General features: G+C 40.5%; 1 protein-coding gene across 1 annotated transcript in view; it reads left to right on the forward strand.

Moving 5' to 3' along the window:
• Hgd (homogentisate 1,2-dioxygenase) overlaps window positions 1-10,360 on the forward strand; it is a 44,617-nt gene extending 34,257 nt beyond the window's left edge. Inside the window, exons 11-14 of the mRNA XM_076868387.2 lie at window positions 1,360-1,464; window positions 3,629-3,755; window positions 7,343-7,524; window positions 10,126-10,360. Of these exons, the coding sequence (XP_076724502.1) occupies window positions 1,360-1,464; window positions 3,629-3,755; window positions 7,343-7,524; window positions 10,126-10,275 (564 nt within the window). The 3' untranslated portion in view covers window positions 10,276-10,360. The remainder of the gene's footprint in view (window positions 1-1,359; window positions 1,465-3,628; window positions 3,756-7,342; window positions 7,525-10,125) is intronic.
• The last annotated feature ends 2,943 nt before the right edge of the window (window positions 10,361-13,303 follow it).

A 13,303-nucleotide genomic window follows, 5' to 3' on the forward strand; every position in this document is an offset into this window, starting at 1 on the left:
AAATAACGTTTAATACAAAACAAGTAGAACTCAGTTAATTAACTTGGTTTGGTTTATACCACCAGCTTGGTAAACCCAGGGCATAAGCAAAGGCCCAGAAAATAATAAAAGCAACTTTATAAATGATTACTGTATAGAACTGGTAATGTTACTATGTGTTGTTCTTAATATATTGTATATATTAAAGTAAATTAATCATATAATAAAAAGAACCCAAAGATCTCATCTACTAACATTATTTTTTGTCCATCTGACTTATTGCTTGTATTTGACAAGGCATATTATTTCCCTTGAACAGCAACTAGAGGTCATGCCAACTAGCAGAAGTCAACCAGTTTGGCTCTGGAAATCAACCCTTGAGGCACATACATTGTCACCCTCATCTTAGGATTGGGGGTTCTCAGAAGTGGTTCAGGAACTATTTGTGTCGAAACCTCTGAGAAGCTTGTTCACGTTAACTCACAAGAGCTGATATGCACACCTCTTCACAGCTCTGTTTTCAGCAATGTCACATTAGTTGCACAAAAATGATCATGGTGAGGGTATTTGTGCTCCAGAAATCAGCAAATGCTGTAAATCAATGATTTTTCCCCAAAAAAGCCAGTTGTTAAATATATACTAGCATACCTCTGGGAAACCTCTTTTTCATGATTCTAGCCCTTGCTGGAGTTCTGTCACAGTATTGCCCTCCCTTATTTCTCACATCTAGGAATGACAGTGCCCTCCCACTGCTGTGAGGCTCAGATACCTCTACACCTCTACTTATCTCTAACCACACCTCTGTGGGTAGTCTGTTCACTGAAGTCCTTAGAACATTCTGAGTTGGATCCTTTTTCTTGAATAGACCCTAAGCAGCACTGGAGACCACCATTCTATAACAGAACACTGACCCCCTCCTACCCCATACAGGATCAAGAAGGACCTTGGGGTCACTCTGAAGTTGCTAACCCTTGGGGCTAGAAATATTAGGGGTCTGCTCCCCACCCCTATACTCACCAACTCAAGCATTATGTTTATGGGTAGCTCTTCTAGGTTGCAAAAGCCTGAGATTTGCATAGGAAGTGCCCACTGTACCAGGAAGCAGAGGGTAGCCGAGATTGAGAATTGCTAGCATCCACAGATTCCTATATTTAAGGTAAAAATCACTGAAGAGACACCATTTGGTAACTGTGCTTCTGCTGCACATGTAATCAAAAGGCAGCTGCAGCTTATGAACTAGAAAGATAGGGTCAGTAGCCTGGTATAATTAGATTTAAACAATATCAAATAAAAAGAGAGTTGGGCTCAATATATACTGTAAGATCACAGTTACAAAAACATTAGATACTAAGATCATCTTTTTATCCTTCTTGTGATTAGCTTGTCTCCCCGTTCAATGTCGTGGCGTGGCACGGGAACTATACACCCTACAAGTACAACCTGGAGAACTTCATGGTCATCAACTCAGTGGCCTTTGACCATGCAGTAAGTCTGGAGGGGTCCTGGGGATGGGGCAACCTTTGGGTGGAAGGGGATCCACAGCAGATTGGTAGCAGTCACAGATTTAATATTTCCAAGGTCACCCTTGGAAGGCCTAGAGAGAGTCATTTGTCCTTTGGTGAAGGTGTCAATAATGTAGCTAATGAGGATACCAAGAACTCAACATTCATCCTTCAACAAAGCCTAGTTCTCTACAGTGTAATCACAATAATTCTCATAAGTGGGCAAAAACTTTAAAAAAAACCCCACACAACTGCTAATATTAGTGTTAGAGTCAGGAGAAAAGAACATTTTTGGATTTCAAGAAGTCTCTGTCCTCCTCACATCTTAGGAGTCTACCCTACTGCTCTGGCTGCCACCCAGGTACCTCTACTCCCGGCTGTTATTGACAGCGATAGAGCAGACAGCCCTCTGCTCATAATATTCACTCATAATATTCAGTACTTGAACTTCCACCAAAGAAATCCTAGTATATGAAGTTGGTCATATTTTTCAGTCAATTAGGGGGCCACAAACAGGTCCCCAGTCTACAATGTAGACCCTCCTGAGGCTCCAGATACTTGATAAGTGTTAGTTCTGAGATCCTGGGGGAAATTCATTTTGCAGCCTAGTTCATAATAGATTAACAGCCCACAAGCAGGAGGAATAATTAGCCAGAAAATCAGAGAAAGAAGGTTTATTCTGAACCAGTTCAGCTTCTCTCTGGAGGAACAAAACTACCTTTCTGAACAAGAGTAACTCTTAATAAAGCCAAAGGGAAAAAGAAAATTGGGACGCCAAACCCATACCAACATGAAGAAGCATATTGAGGCACTGATAAAGCTTTATTTTAGCCTTACTATGTTTTCTTTCCTTTAATAGTTTTAGCCATTTCCCATGATGGATGAAGCAATGTTAACTCTCCAAGCAATGAAGATTGTGGTTTTTTTTTTTTTTTTTTTTCATTTGAATTTACACAGGTTCAATCTTCTCTGTGCTACTGCTGTAGTTATTTTTCCAAAATTCGGATCTGATCATTCCACCACTGCATTAGAAAACCTTCACAAGCTCCCCATGGCTTAGGATTAAGTCTGAGCTCTGAAGCGTGGTATTTGATGCTCTTCACCATCTGGTCCTAGACTCATTTTTTAATACCACCTCTTGCCCCTCTTCCTTCTGTCAATGCACCCTGGGTTTTAACTATCTCTCCTCTTAACAAAACCTCTGTGCACTTGGATGTTGTTTCTCTTTTCTGTGATTAAAGTTCCCTTCTTTTCTTCCCTCCTCCTTTCCTTCTTTCTTCCTTCCCTCCCTCCCTCCCTTCTTTCCTTTCTTCTGTTCATTTTTAACACCAGGCTTAAAAGACACCTGCTTTTTCAAGCCTTTCCTCTCCCCTCAGTTAGAGCTAACAGGGCAGAGAATAGATCCCGATCATCTTGGACTCCCTAGATGTTGGCATGGCACCTGAAATTGAACACAATTGTTAATTTCAATTAAATTGAATCTCAGCTTTTCCACTGAAGGAGTCTAAAGATCTTTAAAAGCATAATCTTGACTCTCAACCTAACTCCTCTACACTATCACCAACAAGTTGGTGATATATAGTTATCACTATATAGTTATATATATAATTATCACTATATACAATTATATATATATATAGTTGATATAAATGTTATATTTTAGATCTGAGAGTTAACTGATCAGAAAGCAATGAACCAGTGACTTTCCATGGTTACCATCTGGAATCTCTGATCCCCCCAAAGAGAAGCCCATCGACACCAAAACTTAGACGCTGTTTTATTTCTGTATCCACCTTTCTCTGAGCATATCTTTTGTTTGGAGCTCCTTGACACCCTGGTCCAAGATTGAAAGGCAGACACAATGGCTCTAGGATTAGTAGGGTAGCAGGGTGTGGATAATGTGGGCTCAGCAGGGTGAAAAGGCAGCTCAGAATGCTCTTAGCTGGTGTGAATTCGTTTTGCTTCAAGCACAGTGAGGGGACAGTCAGATGAGTGATTAGTGCACCTCGAGCAGAAGTCCAGACTTCTGTCATTGGATCAGAAATTAGACTGTCAACTTGAAAGCAGTTTCATGTGCTGGTGACGCATCTGTCATTGTCCAGTCCCTTCGTGGCATCATGCATTCTGCCTTTCCTTTTGTGTTATAGGACCCATCCATTTTCACAGTGTTGACTGCCAAGTCTGTCCGCCCCGGAGTGGCCATTGCTGATTTTGTTATCTTCCCACCTCGATGGGGGGTTGCTGATAAGACTTTCAGGCCTCCCTATTACCACAGTAAGTCTTTCTTTTACCAAGCCACATTTGGGGACTAGAAACAGCAAAGCAGTAAACACTAAGCACTGGGAATAGTGCCCAGGTTGTTTCTGGACATCCCACCTTGCCCAGAGCTCTGGATCCTGCCTCCCCAGTCCCATGCTGCACCCAGGCTTCAAGTTGCTCAAGCATAATCCCTGCAGAATGGCAAGGATGCATCAATTTGGGGCCTAGATCCCCATTTCTCTGGACCTGAAGAGATGCAGAAAGGTTAGTAAAGCAGAAAACAAGAAGTTTCCATAATTTTCAAATTTTTCTTTTATAGGATGGGGAATGGCAGTGATGTAATTCTTTGTTTGTTGATTTGAGGAAGTTTATTACCTAAGCACGGTTCAAGAGCCAGTAAAATGTGCCTTTTCTAATTACTTAAGCAGGACAAAGCAGATTACTGTCTACACTAGGGGAGAGACTCTATTCTGGAAGGAGTTTCTACAGAGCATTTGTTGCTTAGAACTGGAGCTAACTAACAAATCTACTATTTTTGTCTTGTTAATATTATTGTGACTAATGGTTAATGATTATTGGTCAGTTCCTAAGCCCCTATCATAAATTCTTTAAAAATATTAACTCATTTAATTTAAATAACAGCTGCAAGAGATAGGTAATATCATTGTCCTCCTTTTATTTTTCAGAAGATGAAATAGACACAGAGGGATTAAGTAACTCTCTAGCCCTCACAAGCTAGTTACTGAAAGAGTCAGGATTTAATTGCAGAACATCTCTGATGCCAGAATACATTTACGACCACTCACTGATGCTGCTGGCCTAATGCCTGGCACATAATACACATCTAATAAATATTTATTCAACAAGTGAATACATCATCAAGAATACATTAGGTCATGGCTATATTTAGTGAAGTTGACATTTTTAACTGTACAATAACTAGCTGAAAAATCAAATCTAAAATTTGATGTATAATTCTGCTTCCCAGAGATTGTCATTTTTGGATGTAGAACTCTAGAAAGACTCTAGGATAGATCTCAGAGAGAACATTCTAGAAAACAAAATGGGTAACTTAGGCATCTGTGAGGTTGGAGAAGTAAGATCCTCAGGATGAAAGAAACCACTTCATAGTCAGATGTTGGCATCTCCCTTTTCAGGTGTTATCATCAAAAATGACTTTCTTTTTTTTCTTTTTAAGTTTATTCTCAAGGCCCACCCCATGGAGTTTAATTCATTGGCTTTAAGGTAGAACCTCCAAATCTGCATTTTAGGCCAGCAAGCCAAGGTACTCTAATGTAGAAGAAGGTCTACAGACCTTTTGTTGAGAAATAGTAACATAGATTTGTCACCCCACCTATTATGCAAAGGGATAATAGAGTGTTATGACATGGTCAAGTTCACTACTGTGCTATAGAATATCAACCCTCCTTCATCTTGATCTCTCCTTCAGACCATGTGAAACAAATGGCCTTGTGAAATGCCTCCTATAATTTTTTTAATGACTCCCTAAGTAAATTTGGCCCCAGGATAGATCTCATAAATGTATGGTGTTCCTGAGTTGGTTGGGAACCCTAAGTTAGAAATTAGTTTTGCCAGAGATATTAAAAACTATTGCTTTAGCAATACTCAGAATCTTTGCTACTTTGATGTGACTTTAAAGGAGAAGCAGAGAATTATTTCTCTAGAAATATTGCCTCCAGTCATTTCAATGCATTTTATCAACGAGATTCAGCTTTAATCAGAAACGCAAGGTCTACCCTCCCACTGTCCTTTGAAATATCGAAAGTGATGTAGAAATATTATAGCCAAACTCATTGCTACCTAAATTCATATTCAGATCAAAGCTGAATTCCATCTTGCTCTCTTCTTAAAATTAAGCTGGGAAGGTGACCCTGAGGATATATACTAGAGTGGGGAGTGTGACAGCAAATTTAAGAGCAGAACTGTTTTAAAAATGTGGATACTTCCTGCTTCCATTCGCTTCTTTTCCTCTATTTCTGCTTTGTGGAGAACCTAATAGAACTATGTATGACCTGGGTCTCATCCCCTTAGTAAGGGTTGTTACTTTCTCACTTACTCTGTAGGATCCCACAGCAGCTTTTACTTTGGGGGCAGGGTGGGCGCAGCTGCTCAGTGGATTACAAAAGTATTTGGGTACTCATTTGTACTTTGCATATGAGAAAGAAGGGCAGGGCATGGATAAGACAAATGTTTGACTTTGCATGTGTTGTGACTTCCATATCTCTACTCTGCCATGGTTTGCATTCTCAGCACTCTTCATAGGACAGACTATGAATAGCATTAAACAGGTTATTTCTTATTCCTATCTGTATCACAGAACTTAGCATAGTGTCTAATTATATACATTGGAAAGATGGGCAGATGGGTAAAGTAGGAAATGGGCGATGAATGGAGAGATAGGTAGATGGCAGATGGAGATGGAAAGACACTTAAGTTCACTCAGGTGTTATATTTCTTTAATTCTTGCTCTAAATGTGTTATTATTCTAATAAAAACCTTTATTACAATAAAAACATAAGATTGAAAGAGTGGAAGCTGGTAATGTCTGTCAAATTGTGTGTGACTCCAGAAAGCACAATTAAGACCAATGAATTTAAATTATATGAAAGTACATTTCCATTTAATATAGAAAAGAACTTTCTTACACCCAGAGTTGTTAAGTTACATGATAGACTTCTTGGTAGAATGGAGAACTTCCATTCTTAGAAGGCATTCAGGTAGAATCCAGGAATCTGTCAGTAAAAATATAGAAAATTTGGGGCTGGGGATGTAGCTCAGTGGCAGAGTGCTTGCTTACCATTTGTGAGGCACTGGGTTTGATTCTCAGCACCACATATAAATAAATAAAAATATTTTTTTAGGTCCATCAACAACTAAAAAAAAAATAGGAAATTCTTCTGTGTTGAGTAGCAGTAAGAATCCTTTCCAATTTTAAGATTTAGTATTATAGAAGAACAGAAGAATAAGATTATATTCAATTAAGATACAGAAAGTTAATCTTTGTTAAGATGAATATCATTTATAGTCTGTGTTTTGTAGATATCAAGATTCTGTCACACAGATTATCATTTAATAATGAACTGTAAATCTAAGCTTCTTTCCATTACATCACCGTCCATCAGTACACACACACACACACACACACACACACGCACCCACACCCCATTTCATCTTTCTAGACTGGGAATCAGAAATGTGGTGACACTATGTACTGCTGTGCTGCAGCTATTGGAGGAAGGAGCTCTGATCTAGAAGAGAAGATGACTTTAATATGGGAACCTATCCACTTGTTATTATGATTTCCATTTTTATTATTATCTTGTCTGGGCCTTGATTTCTTTAGATCTAGTCTAGTTTCTTTCAGATACCGGAACTCAAGACTTTCATCTACATACCATGGAGTTGAGCTTTGCCTACCAAGAATGTTGTTTTTCTGTCAAACCATATTTTTTATGAATCCTATAAAATTTATCAGATCCTCGTATCTTCTTGGCATTCTGCAGGGATAATATTTTAGAGGTCTTGATGTTTTATTATTCTTGCCTTAAATAATAAAAATAATAATGCTTCAACCTTCCTAGGGAACTGCATGAGTGAATTCATGGGACTCATCCGAGGTCACTATGAGGCAAAGCAAGGTGGATTCCTTCCAGGGGGAGGCAGCCTGCACAGTGCCATGACCCCCCACGGCCCTGATGCAGATTGCTTTGAGAAGGCCAGCAAGGCCAAGCTGGCTCCTGAGAGGATTGCTGATGGCACCATGGTAAGCAAATTAAATGCCAGGCTCTGGTGGCCTCTGGGCTCCCCAACTGTGTTGAGAGGAAAATGCCTTTTTTCTCCAAAGTCACAGAGGTGGACTAGGAAGAGTTGTGTGTCTGATTGTGCAAATGTACGTGTATATAAATATACACACTCATATACATACTAGACTTATGGTATGGGGTGTAGGAAGACCTTTGGACTTGGAGTCAGACCTGCATTCAAATCTTATCCTTAATTCTTGTGTGACCTTGAACAAGTCACTTTACTTCTCTGTGATCCATTTTCCCCATCTGTAGAAAAGCCATGCTATCCAGCCCAGCAGATGGTTGTGAGTTAATCTTATGAACTGCTCAAATGCAAGGAAATATTATTAATATCCATATGCAGCCCTGTGCCTGCGCTCTGTTTCTGAGTCTTCTGCTTTGGGCAATAATCCTCCAGGGCCACAACAGCAGGGGAGGCAGGATGTCACCTTCAACCTGTTTCTCAAGCCAAGGAGGGTCAGCAAGCCTTTGCCTTATTCTGGTCAAAGCTTGTGAGCAAGATCTCAGCTGTTTTCTCATTTTTCTTGGCTCTGCTTTGGCATAGAATGAAACTGATGGGATTTAGAAACTGTTTTGTATTCTTCCGGTGTCCGGCTGTAAACACTGAGGCTGAACACAATTGCAATTGGCTGCGGTACTTGATTTTATTTTATTCTTGCATTCTTGGAGGTAGAGTTAATCGACCACAAGAAGTAATTTTATGCTAAATCATATGCAAATTTGTTTTACATTTTTAAACAAATGTCTCCAATGCTACCTGGTTTAAAATCTATAACACAGACCTGCTTGACTCCATGCCCAGCTCATAAATTACCTAAGCAGTGAGCCCTAGCTGTCCATCTGTCCACTGAAATTTGCTTTTGGTCTTAACTGCAAAGCCAGAGTTGGTGGAGCTGCTTGGAGGAGAAAGGAATAGAGTACCTCCCATCTGCTTGGATTTGGTTTATGCTGAGGTCCCTTGCAAGGGTATCTGCAAGGTTCTTATAAGACCCCTATATCTCTGACTCAAGGTTTGACAATCTTATTTAAGCTATCGTTTCTGAAGGCTCCTGAAAGTGCACAGGTTACTCCTGAGTTGTCACACAGTAACCATTGGTTGGTCCCGTAAATTGGCTTTGGATAGTCATTGTTACCAGGAAGCAGTTTTTATAACGAGCGAGACTTCAGGTAATGTCTGGATCTAGACTAATAGTAGGAAAGAGCTATCCATGAAGAGGTATTAGGATGGGAGACCCAGAGTATCTGGGAGCCCACAATACCTGATGAGGAGTACCCAACACTTTACCCAACTTTGAGTTTCTCTCACTCATTCCCATTATATAATTTTAGACCTAAGGGCATTGTAGACACCTTATTCTTATTCTAGTTTGGAATGATTAACTTGATATAATATGGTCTTTGTAGCTTAGCTGGGACGGGGCTTTTAGTATTCTAGGAAGCACCTGGGAAGTAGTCAGCAAAAGACAGCAATATTAATTGCCATAACAGCTATACCTGAATAGAGCTTTATACCTTACATAACACTCCATAAATCTCATCCAGAGCTCACATGGAGTCTGCCATAGGAAGTCAGGCAAGAACACTTATCTCCATTGATGTAGGCAAACAGAAGGTAATGTACATGAGACAACAAACATTAATATGGGTGCTCCAAATAGCATCACAAGAAAACTGCTATCATTTCTCTTTTGTCTGCTATATTCTTTAAATATCTTGACTGGGAATGTCGTTCAGTGGATAGACCTCTTGCCTAGCATGTGTGAAGCCCCTCCCCCCCCAAAAGCTATATTCTTTAAATTTTTTAATGTGAGTATGTAAAAATCATAGGTTTGTTTGTTTTTGGTTTTGCTCTTATTTTTTAAGGCCACTGTGGTAGGAAAATCAGCTACTGATGAAGCTGAAATATCTAAGCTGCACAGAATATTTAAATATTCTTTCTGTTGTTGACAAAAATATCCAGAACATATGAGCTACACCATTCAGACCCTACTGGGATATGACTTTAAAAGTGCTATAGTCATTCCTGCCTTTCCCTTTTCACTCCTCTTCTTCCTCCTTTTCTTTTTCCCATCTGATTTCTTGGTCAGAGTCTTGAAAGAGCAAGCTCAAATCTCAGCCTTGCCACAACTTATCAACTCACTTCCTAGCTCTGAGCCTTAGCTTCCTCCTTTGCAAAACAGAGACATTGCCTTCTCTCACAAGGACATGGCCAAGGTAAGTGATGACCCCTGAGAAGAAGAATATCTCAGGACTCTCCCATCTCTGCTCTTGGATCTAGTAAAATGAGCTCCATAATGCTATGAGAATAATGTGAGGCCTAAGTGCCCAATTCCACTTCACAGAATGAAACTCAAGGTCCTAAGAAGCTAAAGGTCTTGCACAAGGTCTCATCAGCTTCTGAGTGGTAGGACCAGAGCCAGAACCCAGGGTGTGGATTTCCTCTCCTCACCAATTGATGAGTTGAAGATTTTGCCAACCTACATCTTCTCTTGACAGTTAATGAAATGTTCTTTATTGTCTATCTTGTCCCTTCTTATCTCCATCCTCATTTCCTACAGGCATTTATGTTTGAATCTTCCCTAAATTTGGCGGTCACCAAGTGGGGACTCAAGACCTCCAATTGTTTGGATGAGAACTACTACAAATGCTGGGAGCCTCTCAAGAGCCACTTCACCCCCAATTCCAGGAAACCAGCAGAATTCAACTGAGCCTGGAGCATCATTACCATACATGAGAATGGATTTGTGCCATTTCCCTCAGAACCTTGTGCCTTGTAGAAGTAACAGGGAAGCGGGTGGGTTAGAATGAGAACTCATTTTTTCACAGTCAAATAAGTCAGAACATTTGTGGAAATCTCTTTGTAAAGTTCTATGGCTATCAGCTTACTTACTCAATAAATTTGCTGCTATTCTGTTGAAATGATGAATGACTATAATTAAGTCTTGATGAGACTTATCTGTACTGGCCAGGACTGGTGAGCCAAGTAAATCCAAGAGGCTGGACCAAGGCTAACACTCCTGCCCATGTAGTTGTCCAGAGGGCCTTCATTTTATGAGAACAATTGTAAGCATCCCTCAGGGTCCACAAGACCAGGAAGAATGAAGCACAAGATCAAATTCTTAGGATTTATTCCATGCATGGGGAATTCCAAGGGGTCAGCAGAGTTTCAAACTTACATCTGTGAGCCTAAAATAGTTGGGCAGTCAGGACTGTAGTCTATCTAATCTTGGTGGTCATGTAACAGCCAATATGATGATATTGAGCAAAAAATCCCTGTCCCCAAGAAGAGAGATTTCATTCTCTTGGGTGATCTGCTGTTCTGATTTGCCCATGACTACTCCAAATTTTGCATCTAAAGCCCTGTATCCCAGGACACCCTTCAGTCCTAGTCAAGCTGGAATAGTTTTCAACCTACTATTCACTCATTTATTAAACCATTTGGTACCTGTGTATTGAGTCCTTACTCCCAGCTCCAAAGCAAGGTGCTAGAGATGAGTGGTTGAAAAGGAAGAAGCAGTATCTCTCCTTGGGTTGCGGACAGTCTGGGAGATGAGGGTCAGAGGAAATCAAGATTGAGGCATAGAGCCATGATAAAAATGAGGCAGGGCCTGGCACAGTAGCCTATACTTGTAATCCCAGCCACTTGGGAAGCCAGGGTAGGAGGATCATGAGTTCAAAGTCAGCCTCAGCAAAAGTGAGAAGCTAAGCAACTCAGTCAGATCCTGACTCTAAATAAAATACAAAATAGGACTGGGGATGTGGCTCAGTGGTTGAGTGTCCCTGAGTTCAATCCCTAGTACCAAACAAAACAAAACAAAATGTAAATAAATAACAATGCTGTACCTTATAGCTCCCTAACTGTGGTCAGCATCCCACCCAGACTATTGAGCTGCCCAAGACTTTTGGTCTGAGTTGATTAGATGCTCTGGGGTTAAGCAGACACACAAATCAGAAACATTACAGGAACAGATGTTTGTCACTGCTTCAGTTCTGTAGTTTTATTACATTTCCCCCACTTTGTTGCCATAGTAGCAGTTTTGATATGCTGCTACCAAGTTCTCATTCAAAGATGTGTAATGAGAATTAGCTATGGGTCAGGACCTAAAGACTAGACTTGCCCGTTCTGCTAGATGCCCAGATAAATTTGAATTTCAGACAAACCACCAATCATTTTTAGTGTAAGAATGGCATGCGATTCCTGGACATTTTTCTATTAAAAAATTACCCATGGTTTATCTGAACTTCAAATTTAACTTGGAATCATCTATTTGTGAATTTGGCAATCCTATGAGGGATGTAGGGCTCAAGGAGATAGATGTGATGCCTGCTCTCACACAGATTACATTTTAGAAAGGGAGACAGACAAAATCAACAAACAAAATAATTACAGTTAAAGCATGCTGAGAAGAAAATAAACAGGGATTGAGAGAGAACAACAGGTAGGAGATCTTTCTTTCTTTAGAAAGAAAGGTCCTCAATGAAGAAGTGACATTTATCCAGATCTGAAGGATAGAAAGAAGCAAGTCATTGGAAGAGTGGGTATGGAGTGGGGTGGAAGGAGGAAGAGGAGTAATATTCCAACAAAGTGCCTTGTGGGTTCAAGGAGTTGAAAGAAGAGGAGACGTGAGAAGCATAGGAGGAGGCTATTAATAGTCCAGGGAAAAATAACATCATCTTGAACTAATGGGGTAGCAACAGAGACAGGGTCTGAAAACTTCCAGAATGTTCTGGAGTGGACCTGAAAGGGCTTGTTGCATAGGGTGTAAAGAGTGAGGAAAAGGAGTTGAGTCATTTCAGTCAGGGCTGAGATGACTGCTGGGTTTCTGGTAGTGGTACTTCCTGGTCTCAAAAATAAGGTAGAAGAATCTTTGAGAGTGACAAATATTGGTATGATTTCCCAATATTCTTTAATATAATAAAATCTTCATTAAAAATTAAATATTGTTAACTAGCAAAGTCATGAATGCCTTTAAATAAGTTTAAAATTTGATCACTGTCACAGAAGCTGCCAGTGTCTCCCAGCCCCTGCCATATTCCATCAGCAATCACCATCCACTGCCAACTGGCTGCTCTCAATGGTCCACCTGCAACTCCACCTGAGGACAAAACCAGAGTTCAGCCTAACTGCTGAGGAATAAATGGCCCTGACAAATGATAAATGGAAATTGGTGGATAAATACAGCAGCTCTCTCACCCCACACTTCTGAGGCTTATGTTCTGCCCTGGGCTCCCTGAGACTCTCCAAGGGAGTAAGTTCCAGGCACCCACAGGGGCAAATTATTGTTAATGCATCACTATTTGCTTCCTTTCTTTCTCTCACTTTCTCTGTCTCATGCTTTCTGGGCTCTTCCCTGAACCCCAAACTAAAACACCCCTAACCTGTGTTTCCACCAACCCCAGCATGAGCTCATTCTACCCCAAATCCTCTGTGCACAGTACCTCCACTCTGACTCTCACCTCACTCTTTTATGGGTTTGGTGGCAGGGCCTTCCTGGGCTGGGCCCAGCGTTCCAGGTGTTCACACACTTTGCACCCAAGCCCTTGTGCATTATTTCCTTGCTCCTGGCAGCAACACTCCAGCTACAGACAGTATTTTACCCAGGCCAGACTGTTCACTCTAATTAAAAAAAGATTTAGTTTCCTTCTGTTGTGCCTCAGATCATCTATGAAGATTTGTATCATTTCCTTAATTCCCTGTTCTCCATGATGCCTTCCTTTATGGTGTTCCTCAAGAAA

The sequence above is a fragment of the Callospermophilus lateralis genome, chromosome 10 (assembly GCF_048772815.1).
Source record: "Callospermophilus lateralis isolate mCalLat2 chromosome 10, mCalLat2.hap1, whole genome shotgun sequence".
Taxonomy (NCBI): domain Eukaryota; kingdom Metazoa; phylum Chordata; class Mammalia; order Rodentia; family Sciuridae; genus Callospermophilus; species Callospermophilus lateralis.